General features: G+C 44.0%; 1 protein-coding gene across 1 annotated transcript in view; it reads right to left on the bottom strand.

The window, feature by feature from the left end:
- Window positions 1-26572, bottom strand: part of ADAMTSL3 (ADAMTS like 3) — a 412023-nt gene that overhangs the window by 117342 nt on the left and 268109 nt on the right. The window contains 2 exon segments of the mRNA XM_029574962.1: window positions 857-1014; window positions 5362-5436. Of these exon segments, the coding sequence (XP_029430822.1) occupies window positions 857-1014; window positions 5362-5436 (233 nt within the window).

Genomic DNA, 26572 nt, shown 5'->3' with positions numbered 1-26572 from the left:
TATACTCCGGCAACGGAGGAAGCTTAATTGTGCATTGAGTGAAAAAAATATGTTCTTAAATTTCTTTTAAGTTTGCTATCAGGGTAAGGGGTAATAATGGCAGGAAAGGGAGTAACCTGCACAGGGTGGCCATCATTACCCTTAACAGAAGGTATGAAGGTAACCTGCACATATCAGCAGGTACTACTGCAAGCAATTTGCCAGGCAACTGGATGGCCATTCGGTCTTCACCTGCTGTTATGTACTATGTTAAGAATGCTACAGCAGCAAAGAGCTGTGAACCTTAAGACCATGGGTCAGCTCCTTTATCCACTGCTCAGCACAGCCTCAATTCCGCAAAATTCCCGGGCTGAGTAAACTGCTCAGCATTGTATGTGGGCTGCCCCAAGCACTGTCCTGCAGAGAAATTCCCACATGCATAATGCATTGCACTCTTCTGAGTTCTGCAGTGGGATTTTCAGCAAACCATTTCACCTCTCGCTGGTCAAGCCTAGGCTGTAAGTTCTTTGGGAAAAGAACAGTATAAGCATGCACTTGTACATTACTGTGTAGATTGATGGTGCCACATAAGTAGTAGACAATTCCTTACCTAGCAGCTCCATGATGAGATTTCCCTATTTATAATGGGCCCTTTATGTTTTTAAATATTTTTTTCTAGTCTTTGGACAAGATAAAGTTTGCCATTGTGAACAGCTGGCCTAATGATACTGTGCAGGATAAAAACCCGAGGCTCAGATAACTGTCTTGTCCATTATAGCTTACTGTACAACATGATTATGTCACCTGTATTTGCTTTTTGTGAAAATGTGCTGACTATTCTGCTACATTTGCATACATTTTAAACATGCTGCTGTACCTTAATAATGAAATCAGCTCCCAGGGGTCCTGCTATCTTTAACATTTCTCTGTCAGAACTCTTTTGAAATTCAACAGTTGTGTTTTCTACGACAAAGACTCCAGGGGCACTGAAGCTGTGTTCTCCCTTCTCTCCCTGCAATGTTTTGGATTCAAAAACTATAATGGGACAAAAGATAAAACCAAAAAATCACATCAAGGACAATGCACATTCAATTATACAAAAATATAAAATGCCTGATGAAGTAAAGGGGCTAATTAAGAACGGCTAAACACCCTGGACTGTAAACAATACAGACTGGGAGCCTAAATTATTTTTGACTGGCCCCAAGACTTACATTTTTCAGTGGAAGTGAAAATCAAAATTAGAGTCTTCTCAATTTCTCTGATTCACTGTCTTAAATAAAACAAGATTTTAAAAAGTGGTTAGATGGGATGGTAGGTGGAGGTATACCCATCACCGGGCCGCCCACCGGCACTCTGGGCAGTCCAGGGGTGAGGCTGGCTGCATGGGAGGTGAGGGGATAATCCCCTCCCATGAAGCAGTTGCATGCCAACAGCTGCATAAGAACTCAAGAAAAGTCCTGCTGCAACAATGGTAGCATGGCACGCTAGTGTCCCACCCCTGGCAAGGTGCATTAGTGACTTCGGGCAGTCACCCATTGCGCCCTCCCCTTCCATTGGCTCTGGCTTGAGAGCAGGAGGAGGCAGAGTCAACATGTACGGTAAAACTTGCTATTTTTAGATGTATCATCTTGCTCTTGAGTTCTAAGAACCATATTGGTCCTGGAGAAAACCGGATTCCTTGAGCTTGTGACACTTTTTATTGGATTAACGTAAGATGATGATGATGTGACGTGCACAAGCTTTCGAGAAAACTCCAAATATCTGGACATATTGAAACATTTATGCAGGGCTGGTACAAGGGTATTAGGTACCCTAAGCGAACCTTCTGCTTTGCTCCTGGCCCCCCCTCCGGACCATGCCCCGGCCCTGAACTCATTCACTCAGACAGGGCCCCTTCCTTGCACACACTTAGATTCCTTGTCTCATTATACAGGCTCCCTCCCTCTTTCTCACTAGCACCATTGCTCTCTCGTACACACACAATCCCTCACACTCACACTCATACACAAACAGGGGCGCCGTTTGAGGCCTGCTGAGTCTCTGCTCCTCTCTGCCGTGAATGGGATGGGCTCTGCTTACAGCTCCACATGGCTGCTCTTTGCCGCCCCCTAATGGTTGGCGCCCTAGGTGACTGCCTAGTTTGCCTATTGGGATGCGCCAGCCCTGTCTTCATGCACCTAACTAGCAGACTTTAAAAGTAACTGGGATCACAAAATGCATAATCAGAACATCACAGGAAGAGATGCATAAGACGAGACAATTTATCAGGGAAATCTAGAGCACCTCAGACAACTAAGACAGCAACAAACAAGTAGGAAAGCAAATCAGATACTTAAATGTGGAAACTATTTCTCACTGCCTTTAACGGAAACCACTTTATAAACAGAATCCTAAAACACCATGTGCAGAGCTTTTCAAGATATGTCAAAAGTGCTCCTTTGCTGCTTCAGTTTGATTGGCTATCCAACTGGGTTCAAACTTTGAGGAGGGGGACAGAGTGCAGGGGAAGGTTCATCACGCTCCTGCGAGTTACCCTATTGAGAATAACCAGAACCCGATGGAGGTTTAGATCATTTTCAACAGGGTGATATTGAAAAGTACTACAAAATCCCTGCATCTGCATGGTTTTCACTTCCTTCCTTGTTCATTTTTATACCCGAAAATAAGAAAAACTGCATCTTTGTACTTAAACTCTCTGACACTGAGTGCACTGTTGGAGCAGTTAGAAAAGAAACCCCCAACAGGGAATTAAGGATCAGAACTTTTCAGTTGCTTTTGGTTTAGCCTCCCTAAGTTCATGAACTGTTATCTAGCACTGGCCACTTGTACAAATATTAGCTTCTGTTTTCCTGTTTCTTCAGCAAATGGATTATTTTCAGAGGAGACCTTGCCTTGTTTTGATTGTAGCACTGTTAACAGAAGACTCTTGACAGCTGAACGGATTCCAGCCCTATAGGCTGTAACACGCCAGAGCCACTCCAGACCTTACACATCCAGTTGTAACTAACTGGGGCGGAAAAGCATGCAGGCCTCAGTCAATGGCTTAATGTATCCATTCCATATGCATTTCATATGCGTTTATGCCACGGCATCTGAAACTCAAATGGAACGCACGGCAGTCTCTTTGCAAGGAAATTTAACGTAGTTATGCCTAGCATCAGTGATAGCTAGCTGGCTGCATGCAAGACTTCAACAGGGAATGCAACCACTGGCAAAATCCTTTTAGCAGGTGCTTTAAACTAATCTCAGAACTAACCAGAAAAATCTGAAACTTTTAAATACTCATTTTCTAAACCTGTTTGCTCATCTTAGGGAATCTTTTTCATTTCCCTGAATTTTTACAGGAGCTCTTTCTGGTAACAGTTGGTGCATCCATAGCCCTGTTAGACCTCCAGCAACCTGAAGCAGTCCTAGCCACCAATTTTCTGGGGTGTTCACTGGGCTCACCGTGGTCGTTCCACTGCTCTAAGGGAAGCCGCCTGAAGGCGGGCACAGATAGCCCTGACAAATCTGATGGATGCCGCGGACTGGTGGCCCTGCCAAAGATCCAGCACTTTATGCCACGCTACTCATGCCACGCCACACAACAAATCGCGCAGTTACAAGCTCTGTGAAGAGCTCGGTCTTACTGATTGCTCTCCTCCATTTTAGCACCTGAAGAAGGAGGCTTGTGCAGTCTCAAGAGCTCATGTACAAGAGCAGCTTTGGATAATTCTCCTGTTGCTTCAATACCTGCAAAGAATCTCGCGCTGAAGAGGAAAATGCCATGCTACCTCTGGCTCTAAGACTGAACTGAGTTAAGAACTGGATTAATGATAGCTGTAGGATCTGAACCTGGGTTTGAAGGCGAAGGTCTCATCAAAGCATATCAATAAGAATTTAAGAAAAACAGTGTCACGAGCAAACAACATTCTTACTTTTTTCTTTGTAAACTAGAAATCAAAACTAGGATTTTCCAAATAAATAAATGCTAGCAAAGCTTAAAAACAGATGTAGGACAGCAGTGCTGGTCGACGTTCATCCTGCTCTAAAAAGTGCTACAGTCTTCTCCGTGAATTTCACAAGTGACATGATTTATGTTTGGAGGATTCAGAATTTTTAATGTAATGAATCGGGTTCATGGAAGGAAGGATCATTTCTTTCAAGTGCCCATTAAACATTTCAGAGTTATATTCAGGGATTACATTAATGCCCGCACACCAGTAAAATGCACATTGTAACTGTTTCAGATTTTGTGCTAAAACTATGATGACTTTGTTAGGCACAACACACTGGCCAGCTTTAAACCAGATGTGCAGTTCTAAACCAATGACATATTGTTTCCTATTTCCTACAGCAAAAAAGGCATTTTACTTGTGATCACGCCACAGGCAAGCATCATTACAATTAACCTTTTATCACCAAACTATTGTCTTGATAATCTCAGAGAAAAAAATGCACCACTTACATCCCATTATGTACAAGGACACTTACTGCTTTAAATGAGGCAAGAGACTAAACAGAATAATTAGGGCACTCAATTTAGTTTCAAATACATTTCCAAGCTCTCTTGCTGAATTCTAAGCAGCCCATTTCTAGATTATAGAAAAAAAAAATGCTCAGGTCAGTCAAGAGCAGATTGTTGACCTTGGATAATGTTCTGAACCTAACACACGTGTACTCTTGAATCTCACCAGTAGATGTCGATGTTGAATAATTGCTGGAACTCCTTCCCCAATGTATTCCCTGCAGTCCCACCACCCCAAGAAATGAGAATGCGAAATGCTGTCTGCTTAGCATCCCCAGCCAAGGCTGACCTGAAGAGCACGAGCCAGGATGGGGAACTGAACCTGAATCTCTACTGGGCCACAGCTTCGCTTTATGGCACAGACAGACTTCTAATCCTGTATTTGTTTAGGAACGAGATGTAGAAGCCCATGAGTGCAACGGGGGAAAACCAAGAGTGACTGGAAGCTAAGGTTACACACTGTACCAATGTAATGTTTAGCTTTCAGTTCCAGAAGAGGCAGAGGGATTCAATAACAGAATCCAGGGTTGCTATAATGTGTCTCATTCAGGGCATATGTACTTCCATGTAGATGACCGGTCATCCTTTAACCTAGGATATCTTTTATTATGTAAAGATTCATAATACTTAGGGATCTCAGGAGGTAAAGAATTTAAAATGCGTGCTAAATTAGTACTATCTAGTTCATGTCGTTGCCTCAAAATAAAGAAACTGCTAAATTTACAAATGATTTCAAGCTGATATATTTTTTAAATGCTTTCTTATGTTATTATTGCTGTATTTCCAATATCCAGCAAAATCCCATTTACCAGCAAAGCTGGAATGGCTTGATTCCAGTTTTGCATTAAACAACCCTTAAAAGAGGTTCTTACACACATGGGCCGGTCCTTTCACCGTGATTCTCACACTGCGGCTCCCATGAGGCACTGCAATCACAGTTTCTTCCCCTAGGGGGTGAGGGAAAAAAAACAAAATAAAACAAAGTAAGAAATTCTCCTGACATCACTATATTCAAAAATAGTAAAAATTTCTGGAACAAACGTAAACAGTTTCACCTCCTAGACCTGCTGTCAAAGTAAGTTTAGAATTTGTTGTGACCGTGACATAATAATTCTCTAGTTCACATAGAATGTAGGGAGTTCCAAATATATCACACTTCAGCTTTATCATCGTTTTATTTCCTAACTGCTGCCAGCACTGGGCAAGTTGTGCAGCGAGGTTGTGCGTTTTGTCCCCTTCTCATTTCCTGTAGAAGGATGCAGCCACGTGATCAAGAGGCAAGATTTAAAGGGAGCAAATCCTCCATACACAGCAAGCCTTGAATTACAGGCCAGTTAAGAAGCCAGTGAAGATAAATTGAACCCATTAGCTAAATTATAAAATATGACACAGTATACTGTTGAACGGAAACAGAAGTACTTCTACTGGCTGTGAGGGCAGTATTATCTATCAAAAAAGGATCAACGTGACAAGACCACTCTAAAAGCACCTTGGACAAAGGAAATAAACAGCATTGGTGTTCATGGGATTAGAAATGCATTGAAGAATAATATCCAGAATGACCAAAGGGTCCTCCAATTGTGCCCTGAGGAAAGGCCCTGCTGTTCCCAAGTTATCACAACTATATTTAATATGATACCATGACAAACCTTTCATCCACATATCAAGAATGCTCTCTACTGGTTTTTTTGGGGGGAAAAGCAATTGCACGGAGGTTGGATGATATGTTTCCAATCTTTGGCAATTATGATGCCAGCCCGTTAGAAAATGCGGCTGGAGCAGGCTATTGCACACTCTATAGCAGGTCACACAACTCAGGAAGAAAAGTTTATTAGCAATAATAAACTTACATAAGCTAAAAGGTTTTCATTTTCTATTGGGCAACCCCACAATATGGAGTGAAGTAGCTCAGTGGTTTATTTATTTATTTAAAAATATTTCTATACCGTCTTTCACAAACAGAGTTTGACCAAAACGGTTCACAACAATTCCAACAAAAACAAAATAAAAAAATATATAAATAATTAAACTTAAATCTACTAAAACAAATATAGGGTAGAAAATTAGTAAAATAGAATAAAAAAAATAAAAAAAACAGATAAGAAAAAAAATACAAAGTATATTTATAAACCCTAATTCTAAAAGAAACTATACTATTTTTACCACAAAAAGATACAGTCAGAAATTTTAAAGTAAAAATAAAATAAAATGTCGTCATTATTTTACAAGTATGCACCTTAGACTGTTGACTAACAGGCAGATGGTGTGACAGGAGTTAACCAATCCTTCCGGGTTAGAGAGGTGGACTAAGAACTAGGGTTCAAATCCCACCGCTGCTACTTGTGACCTTGGGTAAGACACCTCACTCTCCATCGCCTCAGGCAGTGGTTCTCAACCAGTGCGTCGTCGTCACACTTCCTGGTCCCCCCTGCTGGCCTGGCTACTTCCCCCTGCCCCAGCATGATGTGAACTCTTCCTCCGCCTGGGCTTGCGCAATGCTGATAGCCTGAGCAGAATGCGACAGGAGAGCTGAAAGAAGCACTCAGTCCGTGCAGCGGCCGCACAGGCAAAACGAAGAGACTATGCTGAGTTACAAGTGCGTGCAGCATCGGCCTGAAGGACAAAAGCTGCATGGCCCAGAGTGAAAGAGGGGTAACGCTGTCAACCCCACAGCCGATGGGACGCCTTTCTCGAGGCCGCGAGGGTTAGAAGAGGAGGAGTTGTTCTCCTGGGGGGGGGGAGGGGAGGGAGAGAGAGAGAGTGAATGAGTGAACATGTGTGAGAGACAGCATGTGTGTAAGTGTGTAGGGTTCTGCAGCAGCCTGGCTTGTTCCATTTTCCTAATAGGAGAAGTATTGGAGTTTTAAGGCCTGGTGTAATATTTTCAGTGTTGCTTTTTCTTAGGTAAGCTGGTTAACTGTTTGAGTGCTGGAAGTTAGAGCTGTTCTGGTACGGGAGGTTTACTATTTATGTAATTTCTGTTCAGAGAGAGCATTTATCCTTATCTTGTGTCATTACTAACAATACAAGTAATATTGGGCCTTTTTTTTTTATTTATGCCGTGGATTGTAATGAGCAGTGTGTCACGCATGTGAGTGTGGTCCATCAGGTGTGTCTCAATAGGAAAAAGATTGAGAACCACTGGCCTCATGTATAAACTTAGGGCCTCGTTCATTAAGCCATTTACTGCATGAAAAACATTGTTTTTCACATGGTAAATGACCTAATGCAGGGATAACATGAGGTATTTCAAATACCTTGCATTATTTGAGCCCTGGCATCACGCATAGTTAAATGATCTCAGTCCAAATATTTTTAAAAAATGTTTTACATTTATCACCAGGCCCCGCTCTCCACCCCTAGCCCTCCCTTTTATGAAAAATTCAGGCCCCCGTAAGCCAGGACCCTCACCCCCAGAGTGTCCCTAACTCACAAACGTTGCACTGGTGGTCCAGTGGGGGCCCAGAATGCCCCTTATATTATGGGACCAGTGGCAGCCATTTTTCAAAATGGTACCAACTGGCCTTTGCCCCTATCACATTTTAGGGGCAAAGGCCAAGTAGCACCATTTTGAAAAGGCCACTCAGCACCGGGTCTGGAGCATAGACAGCGCTCTGGGCCCTCATGGCAACATTTCTGAGTTGGGGGGCCTCTAGGGAGGGGGGCTAGTGTGGGGTCCCAGCCTCCCAGGGCTAGAATTTTGGGTTGAAGGGGAGGGGTTGTAGCAGAGCCTGGCAATGATGTCTACGTTTAATTTTTTTTAATATTTAGAATTATGGTCACTTTCACCAGTGGCAGGAGGGAGGATTGTGAATCAGGACCGTCAGCCCCTTTAAGAGATGGTGGCCCCACAGACCCGCAGCTGCCATCACATGTCTTAAGGGGGACATTTACCGCCGTAGTATTTTACCCGGCGTGAAAGAATATTGCGGGAGCCACCGAGACGCAGGGTCATCTATCGCTGCTTTGTGACTCCCTCAGGGAAAAATATCGCAGCTTAGTGAACGAGCTCCTTAGAGCTTATGGTACTTCCTAAGCTTTTTTCCCCATGGACATAGAATGGGGGAAAAGCCTTGGAAAACCAGGCTCTTAGATTGTAAGCCCCCAAGGACAGAGAAAATACTTATGGAACCTGAATGCAACTCACTTTGATCTACCAATGAAAAGGTGTGAGCTAAATACACGGTAAAACATACAATAAAAAAAATGCACCCCATGTTTTAAGGCCCAGGGGTGTGGTCAGACTTGTACAAATGTTGGTTGTCCACCTGATAAAACAGCAACGTGAGCAGGCTGGAGGTACAATGCTAGTTTAATGTAACTGGCAAGGTGACACTTAAAACCTAGCCTTAAGAAGTATCACCAAAGTCCTGCAGGAGCAGAGTCCATTTCATGTACAGCCCCTAACTTTGGTGTGCCTGGAAGTCCTTGAGGCTAGGAATGTGCCAGTGCCAATAGCTATTTCCCCTCCGGGAAGAACTCCCTTGGATATAAGAATAATATTACTGCATCATCAGAGAACATCCTACCGGAGCAGGTCTGGCAGGTGGCGACAAGGCCGCAAGGTATGCGTTTAAATTTCTCCCCTCAATTCTGTTCCTTCACTAAGTTTGAGGATCAAGATCAGAAAGTGGAAGAGAAGGACAATAAATCATGAAAGGACTTGAACAAGTTAATGTAAATCTGTTATTTACTCTCTCAGATAATAGAAGGACCAGGGGGGCACTCCATGAAGTTAGCAAGTAGCTCATTTAAAACAAATCGAAGAAAATTCTTTTTCACTCAGCGCATAGTTATACTTTGGAATTCATTGCCAGGGGATGTGGTTTCGGCAGTTAGCGTTACTGGGTTTAAAAAAGGTTTGGATAAGTTCCTAGAGGATAAATCCATAAATTGTTATTACAGTAATTAATAAGCAATAGTAGCTTGTGATTTATCTAATGTTTGGGTACTTGCCAGGTACTTGTGACTTGGACTGACCACTGTTGGAAACAGGATACTGGGCTTGATGGACCCTTGGTCGGACCCAGTATGGCAATTCTTATGTTCTTATGTTATATTCTAACTTATGAGCATGGATTGCTAAACATCTGCCCTGCAATCTTCCAATGTGGCGTACATGAACCATACTGTGTTGTACAACTAATAGTTTGAGAATGCCTATAGGGGCAGAAATTTGTGCCTATCAATGTCCACAAAATGAGGTTGTTATTACCTCGTGGGTTGTCCAAGAAGTTTCTGGTTACAGAACCTGAAATTCTCCTTGGAAGTCCTGTCATCAGTATCCAGGATTTGCTATCTACCTGCAGCGGTTAGAAATGAAAAGCCAGTGGAGAGAGGACTGGATGTCATTCCAACTGTGAAGAATCCAGAATTGTCTGCTTTCCTGGAAAGATCCCCAGGATGAAGTCACCATGCGAGCTTCTTTGTTGATAACCTTATCACATGAACTTGATAAAGACACAGTCCTTAAAATGGGGGTAATTTTCAAAAGGATTTACGCACTTAAAAGTGGACATTACGCGCTTAAGTGGGCTTTTGAAGATAGGTACAATAGATGCTACTTTTATGCACATAAATCCTTTTGGAATGTATCCCAATGTTTCTTAAAAATCACAAATGACCATTTCCTTAGGTCAGAAAATCAGAACGTTTCCTGATCTTTCCCAAGTTACCCATGGCTTTTCTTCAAAGGAAGCGACAAGTCTTAGATATTGGGGCTGATTTATTTTTTCAATTGTTTGATAAAGTTTCAGAGGGAAAAAAGTATGTAACTATTTGTTGACTCTCCACAACCGGACATTTTCTTAAAGATTTCCAGAAAAGTTTGATGTTCCTAGTGAGGTCTGGTATTAGAGGGGCTTTGTAGCAGCCACAATGAAATGGAACGAATGCGGTGAGATAGATAATTAATGACTGGTTTCTTTGTTGTTAGTTTTTCTCTGTTGGCCATGAAGTGTTCCCTTAAATTTAGGGCTTGTTACATATATATCATTTACTTCTTATTCTGTTTTCCTCTCTGTTAATTAGGGTCATTCATGCAGCCCTTTTTGCTGGTATATCTATAAACTTTAAATGCAAGACTGGGATAGGCTGACTACACCGGTGCAAAAAAATGTATATTAAATGAACACCACAAGCTATATTCTCAGACGTAAATATGTCTGCCCTCGCAGGCATGCTCAGCTGTCTTTCTTTACATTTTTTAATTAAAATGTAGTATGCAAAATGAAGGGAAAGACCACCATGTGGGCAGTGTGACTATCATATCAGCTAATGCATGTGGACAGGACTAAAGTCGTTTTTACAATGCACAGTACCGTACAGTTATTCACAGTTTTCATTTGCCCTCTGAAAACAAGAGTCTAGCTTGTCCAAAGAATTATCTGATAAAAGTTAACATCTGCCTGGCAGAGCAAATCAGCCCTATAAACTTTAATAGCAACAAGGGCTTTTTTCCCCCCCAAGGTTTAGACTCACGAATGCAAGGGCATTATGAAATGAAAGATCTGCGTGTGTGTGTGATATGTCTGCAGATCTTCCATAGCCATGAAGGAAACTGTGTTTTATCACTCAACAGTGCACACATGTTACTGTAGCCAGTGCTGGCACGTGGTGACCCGTATCCCCTGCTGAGGAAGCCAGAACCTGTGCACAATTACATAGCATTAGCCATTCTAGGAATTATTCAGGGGACAGAAATGCTAATTGTGCATGAAGAGGAAGCCTGCTCTGACTATAGCAAGGAAGTGGTACCTCCAGGTTGGTTGACTCCATTTCTTCCTGCTTCACTACACACAATCATGTAAATATTGGCCAGGGACCTTAGACTTCTCCCTGCAGGCGGTAGCAGTGTTTTGATGAGTGTTTAGGCTAAGGGGATGGTAAGGGGATAGCTGTGCTATCCAGTTTTCTCCTGCTGGTTCCTAGCCTTCTTACTGAAATTCATTCCCTATGCACTGAAGCCGAGCTTTTTGTGAAGGAGCCAGAAGCCGCCAAAGCAGCATCACAGGAAAACTATACGTGCTGCGTCATTTAGCCCTCAGGACTTTTCGTCTTTATGTTGGCATGCCAGCCCTGCAACAGTCAATTGTGTGCATTGCCTGTGTAGGTTACAAACACGTTGTGCAGTAATGATAATTTTGTAAGTGTGATAGCAAAGCCTCAGGATCTGGCCTTCTACTTTCTTGACAATTTTTGTCACCTAGATATCAGTGCTTCTCAAATCTGTCCTGGGGACCCTCCAGCCAGTGGGCTTTCAGGATATCTACCATGAATATTCACGAAATAAATATGCATACCATGGAGACTGAGTATATGCACATTTATCTCATACATATTCATTGTGGATATCCTGAAAACCCAACTGGCTAGGGGGTCCCCCAGGATAGGTTTGGGAAGCCCTGCTATAGATAAAAATCAAATTTGCGCTTGTGTTAACCAAAACAAGACTTTTAGTAAAATCAGTATACTGCACTGAATGAAATACATCCTATAACATGGACACTGAATTAATACTGTATACCTCAAAGCATCTCCTGAGGGACCATCCAAAGTTTCAGTCAATGTTAAGACTGATCCCAAATGAAAAGTGGCACTGTTAACATTTCAAATCAGTGGGACAGGAGCTGATGTGTGTGTAAAGATTTCACTTTTGCACACCTTTAGTTCAATGAGTTGTAGAACCTGTGGACTCAGGCAGGTCTCTTGGGCTCAGCTGCACTGCCGTGCATTGCCATGTGGATTTAACTCTCAGCTATCCAGGCTGGCAGCACTCACAGGCCCCTGGCAGAGAGGGAGTCCCAGTCAAAAGGTGACAGTGGCCAGACTCAAGGCCCCTGATTCCGGAAGGAGCCCTGTTGTGTGGGCCATCTCATCCCCAGCAAGGACTGTCACTGTGACGAGTGGGCTGGGAGAACTGGGTAGTTGCAAATAAAGGGTCCCGGTGCCGGATCCTTGCCCAGTTCCAACTGAGCTGGGAGTCCCAAAGGAGCAGGAAAAAAACTGCTGCCTTCCCCTCTACCCCTCTCCAAAGCAGTTAAAACCTTTGGACTGGGTCACTGAAGACCTAGAGGCACTCTACAAGGCTACATATGACCCTGGATGAGCGTTGGCCACATGTGGCACGACTAATTGAAACTTTCAAACAAGTCTGCAGTTAAGAAATAGCAACCATTTGTAGAAGGCTCCTCCTGCTGGGTGAGACCAGGAGAGGAATGTGAGGCACCACGAGCTGACATGCCCTCTACAAAGGATAACACCTCTGCCGTACCATGGTCACGGCCGTTGGGTCAAGCCTTCCTGCTACTTGTTAATTATTACTATATTTACGGTTCCAGCTTTTCTTTTTCTTGCACATAATTTACAATACAGGAACCAAATTTTACCGGAAAGTGTAGAACATGCAATTCACGAAGTATTCCTCAGTGACACGTTACTTCTCATCCAGACTCATCGCACAGCAATTCCAAATTCAAGTAAGCAAAGGATTATACCCTACTCGCCTATATTATGCTCATTAGCTCTCATTGCTTTTTAAAAAGCAAACAAAGAAATAAATAAAAATGAGCCACTGAATTATTTATGGCTCATGGATACTTCATGCCAACTTATGGGCCCTCCTCCTATGCGCCCAAAAAACATAAGATGAAGGAATTTGACAGGAGCAGCCATCACCTTGCACTGCACTGATTAAAAACACGTTTGCAGCCAGTGAAGGTTTGGCAGTGGATCACTTTGCTACACAGGAGACCCAAGCTCACCTCAGGCTCGGGACCTTTATTTCCCAGCCCATGGGAGACTGACAACAATCCTAACGTAGAGCTGACCCTGCTGAAAAGAGCTGGCAGCGAGGGAAGAGGCAAAGGACGCAGCGTCGATTTCACGGAGATGCCTTCCGGCTCCCTCCGCCCTGCGGAGGCCGCTTCTACCGAGGCCTCTCACCGAGTCTGTTTATCTGACAGCAAATCCTGACGGGAAGGAGAAAGGAAAAGCAAGGACAGCGGGCATGGAAACTCAGGCTGAAGCGCTAGACAGAAACTTAGAAAAGGCCTCTTCCAGTTCAGCCCCCAATGTTTCTTACCCCCACAGATTGCAGAGAGGGCGTTTGGGAAGCTCCATTTCCGTAGGTCCTTTTCTGCCTTTTCTGTGTTCTCCAGGTAAAGATCTACTTTACCCACACAAGTCCCTCTGAAAATTACCATCCCAACGTAGAAAAAGCACATTCTCCAACATTTTTCCATGCACAAAAATCACAGAATTGAACATCATGCGCTTGCTAAATACCCACAGATCAGTATTAGATATTTTTTTTTTCTTTTGACAGGTTTATTTTTCTGTCAGGTATTTCATTAAAGGTATTTTAATTAAGTTTCTGAATGCTTCTTCTTGTAATTATATGCACAAATTCGCTGAACACGGATCAAAATATAATCAAAATTACTAGAGGAAATATATCCCTGAATGCATGTCCATGTTCTCATCAGCATTCTTGACAGCAAATACTAAATCAGCCAATATCCGGTGGCTTTCACTGCAGCAGAAGAAAGAAATCACCACATTTTCAAGAGAATTCAAGCAAATATGCTAGATACTTTTTAAAAAAACACTTCCTTATGTTAGCTTATTATGAGGTCAATATTCAAAGGAGTTTGTCTGGGTTTCAATATCCAGCCCCCTGTCACAGGATGAACTTTATTCGGGTAGACATTACCCTGATAAAATGTAGCTGGATAAACTGGAGGCGGTCGTGGGACAATCCAGGGAGGAATTGGCTTAGCTGACTAAGTTATCGGCCTTAACCAGATATATTCAAAATGCAGCCTGTTGAGAGGCAGAAACATCATTTTTAAAAAAAATAAAATCCTAGTAGGCTTGGCAGCCTTGACGCCGCAGGGCGTGGTACAGTTGTTCCATGATCCTGGCGGCCAGGGGAGGTTTTGAGGATGTTGGGTGGTTCGGGTTGGGGTAGCGGGGGGGAGGGTGAAAGGTGGGGGGAGGAGGAGAAGGGCTGGAGGCCAATAGTCTTTGAGAAATTACGGGGGGGGGGGGGGAGAGGGGGTAGGGGAGGCTCCTTGGATTGCCAGGCCTGCCATGTTTTTACAATATCTTGGGGGCTTTGTGGGGAGGGGAGATCGGATGCAATGCCCAGCATTGCTTTCACTTATTTAGTGGGGTGGGGGATGGGGGATTAAGCTGGCAGGCCTACCAGGGTTTGTTTGGGGGGGTTTTTTTCTGTCACTTAACCGGCTAGCTTTTGAATATAACTGGGAGAACTTTCAACCTAACTGGTTATATTCAAACATAGCTGATTACTTTTGAAATTATCCAGGCAAAGTTAGCCGGCTAACTTTAGCCCAGTATATTTTAGCCATTCCCTATATTTATTCACATTATTTTGACGAGTTATTGTTGTCTATGTAATATTTATTTATGTTCTTATGTTCAGAAACTCTGTTTATTGTAACGCCTTAACCGCGACAGTTTTGTTCTATGGAAACCGACCTGATTTGATACTTGTATTGAGAAGGTCGGTATATAAAAATCCTAAATAAATAAATAAATAAATAAATAAATAAATAAATAATTAATTAATTAATCAACAGGAAATGATTCCTGCTGAATATTCAGCACAACTGGGTCCCTCACAGGCTTCAAATATATTTGAGAAAGGTTTGATTATTAGTTTTTGTCTCTCTGGCAAGCTTCTCTTGGCCTGCCTTATCACTCTTTTACATCTAACCAGCCCCTGTTTATGCTCGTGCCTGTTTTTTTTTTTTTCATCTGGGTCTGCTATATATTACTTTCAATAGTGCACAAGGTTAACACCCAAGTAAAAGTCGTGTCCCCTTTTATGAGTGACGCTAGACAAAATTAAGATTAGGTACTATATTTTTCTGAGGGTGGAGATTTCCAGTTTCCTTATGCTTTGTACATCTGGATCAGGAGAGATCGTTCCATTAGAACGGGACCAACAGATATATAGCATAAAGGGTTTGGAAACCATTACCTCAGGCTATAAAGTGGTTTGGAAACCATTACCTCAGGCTGTAAGTGAAAAATGCTGGGTGCAAACGTACCATGAAACAACGGCAGGAGGATATGAAGGAAGCCGAGTGGATGGATTTCTAAATTTGGATTTTGTACAGACCCAATTCTGGAAAGTAGTCTCTTATGTATTCTTATGTAGTCTCTTATAGAGCTACGTTTACCTTGTCGTATTGTATATTGTAAATATTTAATAGCAGCAGTAGTCAATAGAAAAATATAAGAATACAAAATTACCGCCTGTTGCCAACGCTTTAGCAATTTAGTGATGTTTCTAGGCTTCTGTCACTGCCTCCCATGGAGTCTGAAACCCCAGAAGCAAGAGCGCTCTTTACTTTGTGAGATGCGTAAGATGTGTTTCCTCACCTCTTGTGCCATTCAGTCCATGCGCGTTGATCATCAGCTCCTAACTTTCACTGGGCTAATGATTTATTGATGTGGATTTGGGACTGGTTAGGCTCACTGTCCTTCACTGGTGGAAGAAGGATGGCAAATTCTACAAACACATTCCTGGGAACTTGTTCCTTCTTGACGCACAGCCCTGTTCATTACTAAAGTCTTCCCAGAGCTGAAGAAGATAGGGGTCATGCATGCTACAGGGCACTACTTCATAGAAATTCATCACTTTGTCATTGCTCTCAGCTGCTGATTAAACATTTGCTAGCAAAGGAAGCTAGTACAAGTTCAAATATGAAATCGTTTAAGAAACATCTATAATAAATCATTAATTAGATATCATGTACCTAATTTAAACCCATATTTAATCTTGAATAAAAATCCAAACACGTGATTAATCAAATTTGCATTGATATCCTTGACCCTGAGAACAAGTCCTTTCCTGGAGCCACATGTGGACAACGAAGCAGTGACCAAAGTGCAGTGGTGAGGACTCCACATCTGCTGCGGCCCCCTCATCAGGATTTGACCTTGCACCCTTCTCGCTCTGCCAGTGACTCAACAACAATCTCCAGAAGCAACTCCCCGAGCTGAGCTGGGAAGAGAGCCCTCGTTGCTCACCGTGCTCTCGTTCTCGCTCTATGCTGCCACAGCAAAGCCACCACAAGATGACGAGAGCACACGTTCTCCTAATACTTGACAGCAGTTTTAATAACTGGATGTTGCAGACTACCATTCAGCTAATTTTGTACATCCGCGAACCTATAACCATGCCTTCTGGTTTCAGGTGTTTATAAATTATAAAGTCAGGTGTTTATTTCCCAGCTAACTAGGAGTTCTTTGAGGGTATTAAACATCGGTGCTTATCTGTGTTTTCACAGTGCAGGCACGAGTGCTGGATACATTTTCCAGTTAATTCAAATACTGTGCTTATAATGTTGTAACATGCCGCATTATCTGTAATTCCATTTACTCTAAAATAAAACATTTGTCCATTGTTCTGTCCCAAAAAACTTAATGTTACGCTTGGGCTGAGTTCAGGGGTAGTGAACACCACCCAAAGGGGTGGCTCCAGGTGGAGAGAGACAGGGATGGCTGGAAACCGTGGCTGGGTCAGGGCAGACAGCAAGAAGCAGTGTCTGGGTCTAGGCTGGGTCAGGGCAGGCGGCAGAGCAAGGCAGGTCAGAAGGCCCGTAGGCCACACACACACAGACGGCCCGTAGGCCAGACACCGTAAGCGGGGCAAGGCAGGTCAGAAGGCCCGTAGGCCACACACCGTAAGCGGGGCAAGGCAGGCCAGAAGGCCCGTAGGCCACACACACACAGAAGGCCCGTAGGCCACACACCTGTAAGCGGGGCAAGGCAGGTCAGAAGGCCCGTAGGCCACACACACACACAGAAGGCCCGTAGGCCACACACCGTAAGCGGGGCAAGGCAGGTCAGTAGGCCCGTAGGCCACACACACACACAGAAGGCCCGTAGGCCACACACCGTAAGCGGGGCAAGGCAGGTCAGTAGGCCCGTAGGCCACACACACACAGAAGGCCCGTAGGCCACACACAGTAAGCAGGGCAGAGAGCCCGTAGGCCAAACACACACAGACAATAGAGCAGAGGGCCCGTAGGACCGCATGCACAGTAAGCAAGGCAGGGCAGGGCAGAAGGTCCGAAGACCATACACAGCACAAGGTAGAAGGCCCGAAGGCCGCGCAGGGCAAGGCAAGACAAGACAAGGTAGAAGGCCCGAAGGCCGCGCAAGGCAAGGCAAGGCAAGGCAAGACCGAAGGCCCGAAGGCCACCAAGACTAGGCTAGACAAGACAAGGTAGAAGGCCCGAAGGTCGCGCAAGGCAAGGCAAGGTAGAAGGCCCGGAGGCCGCGCAAGGCAAGGCAAGACAAGACAGAAGGCCCAAAGGCCGCGCAAGGCAAGGCAAGACAGAAGGCCCGGAGGCCGCGCAAGGCAAGGCAAGACAGAAGGCCCGAAGGCAGGGCAAGGCAAGGCAAGACAGAAGGCCCGAAGGCAGGGCAAGGCAAGACAAGGTAGAAGGCCCGAAGGCCACGCAAGGCAAGGCAAGACAGAAGGCCCAAAGGCCACACAAGGCAAGGCAAGACAGAAGGCCCAAAGGCCACACAAGGCAAGACAGAAGGCCCAAAGGCCACACAAGGCAAGGCAAGACAGAAGGCCCGAAGGCAGGGCAAGGCAAGACAAGGTAGAAGGCCCGAAGGCCACGCAAGGCAAGGCAAGACAGAAGGCCCGAAGGCAGGGCAAGGCAAGACAAGGTAGAAGGCCCGAAGGCCACGCAAGGCAAGACAGAAGGCCCAGAGGCCGCGCAAGGCAAGGAAAGGCCCGAAGGCCATGCAAGGCAGGCTAGAGCAGGGAGCCCAGGTGAGCTCGATGCCGAAGCACCGAGGCAACTGTCAGGCAGGGTTATAAGGGCACACCCAGAGCATAGAGTGGACAGAGGAGATGGACTGGGCCTGTCAGGAAAGCCAGCTCTAGAGGGACCCCTGGTGGTGAGGCGGTTGCACAGCAGCCACAGCCGTAACACTTAAAAAAAAAAAAAAAAATAGGCACGGAATAGCTTTGAACTCTGCAGTTTCAGCACAGTCCTCAATTCTTCCGTCGTGCCTGGTAAGGCCACAGGGTGAGAAAATGCTGAGGAGAGGTTGTGAGGGTTCAGTATTTAATAAAAATGGATTTCGTTTTTTGCCACTGGGGATGTTTCATTCATGTTTATCGGTTTCAACCTAAAAAAAAACAAAAAAAACCCAGAAGCCCTACAATACTGACCAAAATAAAATATATTGGGTAATGAAAGAAAAGAATGCGACATTTCAGGTTTGTGCATGGAACCGAAACATGCATACCTGAATTTCTCTTCCCCCCCCCGAGAGGGGAAAAAAAATATTCTGATACATATGCAGACCTGACCATCAGTGCTGCAGGTTGTGTGCAGTGGGGGATGGGGAGGGAGGGGCCTCAAAGCATTCTGAGAGGCCTCCAGGGCACCCATAAACCCGAGCCCATCACACGTGCCTTCTTTTTATACAGTTTAAGGAATGGAAGGGTGACTTTAATGAGGCTAATGCAGCATCAGTCAGCACAGTGAGTATCTATAGCAGCAATGAACTCTGAGATAATGCTGAACTCCAGATCCCCCCTTCCCAGGGCTGTTAAGGCTGGATGAAGATGTGAAGTAACAAGGCAGCAACACAGCCTTGGGGATTGTTAGCATATGTGCTTAGGTGGCCACAGCCACCAAAAGTCCCTGTAACTTTATGATTCACAGGCAATTTGGCTCAAAACCAAGCACTGCTGACTACCCCCCCCTGGGCGCAGATCCAAACGTCGTTTCATGCTGCCTCTGAAATGTGGCTGGGATCCCTGGAACAGCAGAGGGAGTTTCTTACAAATGTTTTCATGTAGAGGGCAGCAGACAATTAAGAGACTATAAAGAACTGGTCTTAAAAAAAAATCATATCAAGCATATCAAAGAAATACTAAAACCATCATGGCAGTAAATGGAAGTTAACCGCAAGGAAAACAATAGTGCTTGTATCCCCGAATGGGCACATCCTCAGCAGGAATCTTAGCCAACCAATATCACCTTATATCATGAGCAAACATATCCATTATGGTGTGGTTTACAACCAGAGTTGGAGTTCCCATTAAGCTGGCCTGGATTTGACAATAGGCAGGCTAGGCCTGTCGCCAGGGCAACTAGAATCTGGGAGGCAGCCGGCTGGCTGACGATTTCCTGCCTTCCAGCTGTGCCGAACCTCAGCTCAGCAGAGAGCAGCCCTGGCAGGCAGCTTGCAGGGGACAGGAAGAGAGGGGCTGAGCCTGGAGCAAACAAAAAAAAAAAGAAAAAGGGGGTTAAGAGGAAGTGAGTGGGGACCGGCTGGAGGATATGTGTCTGTGTGTGTGAGGGAGAGGGGAGTGGGGAGGGAGGCAGTGATTTTTCTGTGTGGTGTCGGGGGTGTGGGTGTCTGTGCCAGACTGGATGAGATGTTAGAGAGGGGGATGCACGGGAGAGCAGGACCAGAGCACAGAAATGACCCCCCTGCCTCCTCCTCATTCCCTCCACCGCAATTCCCATCCTCTCTCTTTTGATCTTGGATGCTATCTCCCAGCTTCAGGAACCTCCAATCCTTCCTGCCTCTCCCTTCTCCCCAGGTCCTGGAAGTTACCCCTCATCACACCTCCTACTCCCTCCTTGCGTTCCTCAGTCCTCGGCCTTCCTCTTCTCACATCGCTGATTGCCCCCTCCCGATCTTCCCTATCTATGGTCCTCTCTCCTCCTCTCCCCATTCCTGGTCCTCCTCCATTCCCCGCTGTGCCGGGGGCCTCTAGCCCCGCGCCCCCCCCCCCCCCCCGGACTGACCCTACCCCGCACCTTTTCTTCGGTCCCGGGACCTACGCGCGTAAAGCTTTTAAAATCCGGACCAGCGTGAACACCTGTGCAATTTTGGATCCCTGTCAGTTGGAGAGGTTGTCTCAGAATAAAACACCTCCGCCAAATGTGGATGTCGACGCCCTGTAAAGTTGTGTTTGGTGCTGATAACAGGAAGAGTATTTTCACGAAAGGGCAGTAACGTAGATATTCGCTGGTGAGGTTCCATCAGGCCGTAGTTCTTTACTGCCCCCCTTGTAAATTTTCTCTGTCTTCCCTCCACCTCCCATCCTCTAATTTTGAGGGCTAGGATCGGCCTGCTGGCTATTCATGCCTAGTTGTACATTTATGTTTTGTACGGCTGAGAATGCGTCTTGCATTTTTCCACAGCAAGCATCTGATTTTCTGTGGAGCTCAGTTTTTTTTTTCTATGATTTTTGAACAAACAATCAGCTGCTACCTGCCACAGCAGCAAGGCTTGCAAACTCACGGGGAAAGTCGAGATTAATCAAATGTTCGGCTTCACATGGTTTAAAACTTTGCACGAGGTAAAACTTCCCACAGGGCCTTATCCGTTAAAGAATTCTTCCCTAGGCAGAGAACAGGAAGAAATCCTCAGTGAATCAACTCCTAGGCTGTTAATCATGAGCCACTTTTCAAACCGCCTGGAAACCTGCATCGTTATCTTCCAAACGAGCTCTCCATGTCAATGAGTGGACGACGCAGCCAGGGAACAGCTGGAAATATTATCAGCCAGCTGCAGTCCTGACAGAGGATGGCGAGGCGGATTTTAGGACTGCGGGAAAGTCCTTGTAGCCCCTTGCTGAATGTTGCTAGCTTGGTGCAAATGTTTTGGGTTTTTTTTTAAATTTTACAGATGTTTTTCAAGCTGGTGGCAAAATTATTTCTTAGGCAAAAAAATGATTCACTCTGAAAAAAAAGTGCAGAGGCAAAGTGTCTTGTGGAATTGTGCCATCATGACTGTACAGGTTGGCGTTCAAAAGCCATTTAGACAGATAACTGAAAAGATATCTGTTTTAAATGGCTACCCGGTGACACTGAAAGCCGTAGGCGGCTAAATTCTAGCCACATAACGAGTTAAGTTGGTGGGAATTCTGGGGGGTGGGATGGGAGTCGTTAGTCGCTTAACCTATGCAGCTAGCTCTGGTTGGGCTATAGGGCTCTGGTTGGGCTATAGGGTATATCTGGGTATCTAACTTTAAGATACCCAGATATACCCTGCTAGTTAGCTGGATACGTTTTCAGCACAGCAGCTGAAATTGGACCCCATTATTACTATTATTTGTACACACAGTTTCTTTTCACATGAATTGCATTTTTATTTTTACCTAGGTTCTATGTTAAGTGGGATGGGAAATTGAAAGAGTGACTTTTCTGGCACAGCTTTGTTGGAGCAAACTTTCTTCTGGCTTTCCTCTCTCTTTCTCACTCCCACCCCCCCTACCCGCCTCTGAATCTCCCTCCCCAGATGGCAATCCCCAGGAACCTTCACCAGCCGGAGGCTTGGAGGGGCAAACTTCTCAAAGGCCTCCTTCCCTCCGCTGGCCAGAGCACACTGTAGCACTCGACTGCTATGGCACAAACAAAGGGCCACCAACCTGGACGTTTCCACGCCAGTGCACTCTTCACGCTAATACATGTTTTAACACATATGTACTTTGCTACTATTAAGTATAGTTCAAACGATCAACGTCCAGATTTCAATATTGGCAGGGCATGGGAGAATCTTTGTAAATATATAAATATTTATACCCCTTCTAGAATGACAGAAAATCAAACATATATCTTTTTGAAAGGAGAAACATTGATATTCTTGATTTTTTTTTTTTTTTTTTATTAGAAAGGAATTTATTAATTTCTCAAACTACAATTGATGAAAAGTTTGACGTTAAGGCTAATTTTACTAGGTGGCCACTATGACAAAACCTAAGATGAGATTTCCAAAATGAGGCCAGCTGCTAACCTCCAGCGGTTAAGGCGGTGCCCAGATTAGGCTCTCTCAGTGGGACTGCACGCCCGTCTGTTCGGTAAAATAGCAAGGAAAGAGCGCTGCAAGGCTGCAGCACTCATGATGCTTTTTTTTTTGGTTTTTTTTTCCCCTTTTGCTAAACCCCCAAATGTTACAAAAGAATAGGAATGAATGTAAAATCCCTGCTCCCTCTGTCAAGGCAATCCTCTGCGCGCCTCCACGCAGGCCCGTTTACTCTCTGGTCCTATCTTCTGTCCTTCCTCATCAATTCGGGAGCAGTCGCATCCTCCACCGTGCTGCAAATGCAAAGCACCGGAAATCCAGGAAGAAGCATTGTCTCACCCTGCCCGTCACATTCCTTCCCATTTCCTTTTCACATAAGAACCAGGAGCAGATCCCCTTCCTACGACCTCTCATCAATCAGGGAACAATCATCAGGATCCACTGTTTCCAACTTCCTTGGTCTAACAATATATTCCTTCCTTTACGGTTTCTAACACAGCATCAAGCTAGAAAGCTCCTGTTTCTTTCTTTCTTTAAGGGTTTTTTATATACCGCGGCACGTTAGAAAATATCACCTCGGTTTACAATGAACATTAAATTAGCAACAAGCTTTACAATCCAACAAATATAGAATGGTGCATAACGGATAAAATTAAAACTATAAAATAATTAACATCAAATAATCTATAGGAAGCGCATTTAGCCGGAGGATAAAAATAGCAATACAAATATTTACAAATTGGGAATATAAAACAGGAAATATAGATTACTTGTGAGTCAGGAATTAATTGACAGATTAGAGGATCAGAAAAGTCTTTTCAATAGTAAGAATATTGCAAGTATATAGGTCAAAGGGTGTGCTTAGCGTTATTGAATCGTAACTGATTGGTATGGATGGATAATATTGTATATGTGGCATATAAATAGTATTATCTGAGGGGAAGTGTTCATAAATTGTAGGCTTGTTTAAACAGCCAGGTTTTCAGGTTCTGTTTAAATTTCTTGTGGCAGGGTTCCTGGCGCAGATCTGTGGGCATTTTGTTCCATATGTTGATTCCAGCTATCGTGAATGATCGTTCTCTCGTTGAAACATATTTTATATGTTTGAGCGTAGGAATAGAGAGTTTAGCCTTTGACCAGGCGATAGCAATGTACCTTCCTGGTGTCAAAAACTGGCTTTTCATTAAAGATGGACATCTGAATTGATGAAAAGCCATGAAGAATCTGCAGGATACAATGAGGATGTGCTATCGGTCAGTCTGATTCATTCCATCTAGAGATGGTCTTTGTTTTTAATGTGTTAAGGAAGCACCAAGAGTATTGCATTTATTTTAAAAATGCCCAATGCTGGAGCAGTGTTCAAATACTGGGGCTGACAGATGTACAAAGATATAAGTCCTACCTTCCATCTTTTCTCATGAAAACAGAATTACTGAAAAAAACAAAACAAAAACAAAACACTCCCCCAAACCTGGTGTCTGTGACTGCTGACTCTCAGGGGCAACATTTCCTATTTTTGTCAAATAGTTCCAGATCCCATGTTGCATAAAGATGCTTTAGGACTCTGATTGAAAAAATATTAATAGCCCAGAACAGAAAAGGGGCAATTTTCTAAAGAATTTATATGCATAAACCTTGGTCTTATGCACGTAAATCACTTTTTAAAAATATCCGGGGAGGGGCGGAAAGGAAAAGTTGTACACGTAAAAGTAAGCACAAAAGCAATTTTACGTATATTTTTTTAGGGAAGTACATTTGTTGACATTTTTGCATCCATTCATTTCATGGTTAAGCGCGTGTAACGAATGGACGGATGTAAACATAACGAATGGTGTGCACCTGTGCAAGCGCACAATAGACGTATGCACACGCTAATCATTTTGTTCGCACATTTGTCCATTCTTTATACACATGCTTAACCGGGAAGCAAATGGAATGGATGCACAAATGTCAATGAATGCACATCCCTAGTATTTTTGTGGGCACTACAAAGAGGCATTCTGGGGCAGAGTAAGAGCAGGGATATGATTTGCATTTGTGACCCCCAGCTCGGATACATAAAAGGGAAGGATTTCCCAGTTTGGGTAAGAGTCATCCTCCCCCTTTTTATTTAGTGGGTTCTGAAGTTAGGTCTTGTAGATGGCGAAGTGGATCTGTTTGGAGACAGCTGGGGTGGCTCTGATTAGACAGGAAGAACACTCCAATTTCCCCTCCATGAACTCTGGCTCCATGCTACACCCAGCAGTGCTGGCCCAAATGAAGTATTGCAAACTCCACTTTCTAAAGACCAGCTCTTAAACTTTATTTCTGGGGTTTTTCAGTCAGCAACTATGTATACTTTATGCACAGGGTAAAACACTGTCCAACAGTCAGTAGCACATTTTTTCCTGTCATACTATAGGTTACTCTCCATGGCTTAGAAAACAGTGAGTGCCTCAGCCTTCACTTGTCAATCCTTTACATCTCCCAACCAATATTCAGGAACAAAGTTTACATTCTCCAATTTACATTTTTCGTCACTTCTCCCATAGCATACTGAATTCACTATGGGCCTGATTTTAAAAAGCATTTACTCGAGTAAAAACCAGGTTTACTGGAGTAAATTCACTTTACTTGAGTAAGTGGGTTTTTGAAAATTGCTACAATATATGCCATTGACTTGTCTATAGGATTTACTCACATAAGTGCACTTTACTTGAGTAAATGGCTTTTGAAAATTGCTACAATAGTAGCTACATTTATGCATGTAACTCCTTTTGAAAATTACCCCCTATATCTCCCAAGCTCCATACTGTAAGGGACCCAGTCCATTCTTACAGATTCCTCTTCACTTCAACCATAGTCTCAACACTCTTCCAGGGAATAAGATGCAACCCCTGTATCTTACTCACGACTTCTTAAGTACTCCATTTTTCTCTCATAGTATACTCTATCAAAATTCACATCCACAAGGGACATGCAATTTCAGAAACTACTCACAACAACTCTGTCACCCAACCTTCCATACATTTCCGCACTTCTCCATTCCCATGGCATGTAAACTTCCCCAGCCTCCTTCATGTAGTGGACCTCCTGGGTCACTCGTCATTTCAGAATTTCCCCCAAACCCTAAACTCCGAGCCCTTTTCATCATAGGGAGAAACCATCTCGTCTTCACCCCTGCCTCTGGTCATTTCCTCAGGAAGAAGAAAAAATCTTTTCTCCTTCCACGGACTCAGGCCTCTTCCCTTGAAGGGAAGAAGTTCTGCAGGGTGCCATTCCCATGAGGGAGAGTCCCCGAACCAGGCAGCCTGCAGGCTGGCCCAATCCAGGTCGCTGTATACTGGAGGTCCATTCTGTTGCCAGCCCCATACCAGAGAGGGCAGGACTCAAAAGAAAAGAAAAAGGGAAGGGCCCAGTCCTGACAATACTCCCCTTTTATACCTCCCACTAAACTCCATTCACCAATCACACAATAGGGATTCTATAAGGAAGCCACACCTCCAATACTTAACACAAGATTTTTCATTGCTCACCCTATGGAATGCCATCCAGTGGCCATTTGCTCTAAACACAATATCAACATTCAAACAGTTTTTTCAATTAAGTAAAACATGATAGGTCCTGAGTCTCCCCCATCCAGACTATCTTGTGCCACTAGAAACCAAACAGAGGGTCCAACTTTTCAGGTCTCCCCACACGTGCATTCCTTCAATTTAAAAAAATTATGGAGGTGATTTTCAAAGGAGTTGCGCTGTAAATGTAACATATTATCGTAGGAAATTTCAAACGCCATTTACATGCGTAAAGTCCACTTACACGTGTAAAACCTATTGACAATTCAATGGCATATAGTGTAGCCATTTTCAAAAGTTCCACTTACACAGGTAAAATGCATTTACATGACTAAAACCCAGCTTAAGTATGTAATATGTTTTTGAAAATCAGGCCTGCATGCACATAATTACTCCCGCTCCTGAGTAGGTGCAACTTCATGCATATATGCCAAGACTGTTTCCATGGATACCCACAATTTTAAAAACACAGTTTTGTGCATAAATCTGATTCATAAATAGAACTTAAGTCTGTAGGTAAAATGTTACCCGCACATTTTAGTTTATGGGAGCTGTTTGAAAATTACCCTGAAACAGATTAAAAAGGGTAACTGATGACCTATGATTCCCCACCCTCCATGCGGTGGATTCAATATACCAGTTTTTCTGAAGCGTGGAGGCTATCAGTGTTACCAACCAAAATAGGATGCCTGAAAATTTTGCA

The sequence above is a fragment of the Rhinatrema bivittatum genome, chromosome 13 (genome assembly GCF_901001135.1).
Source record: "Rhinatrema bivittatum chromosome 13, aRhiBiv1.1, whole genome shotgun sequence".
Lineage (NCBI taxonomy): Eukaryota > Metazoa > Chordata > Amphibia > Gymnophiona > Rhinatrematidae > Rhinatrema > Rhinatrema bivittatum.
This window is presented reverse-complemented; position numbering and strand designations above follow the sequence as displayed.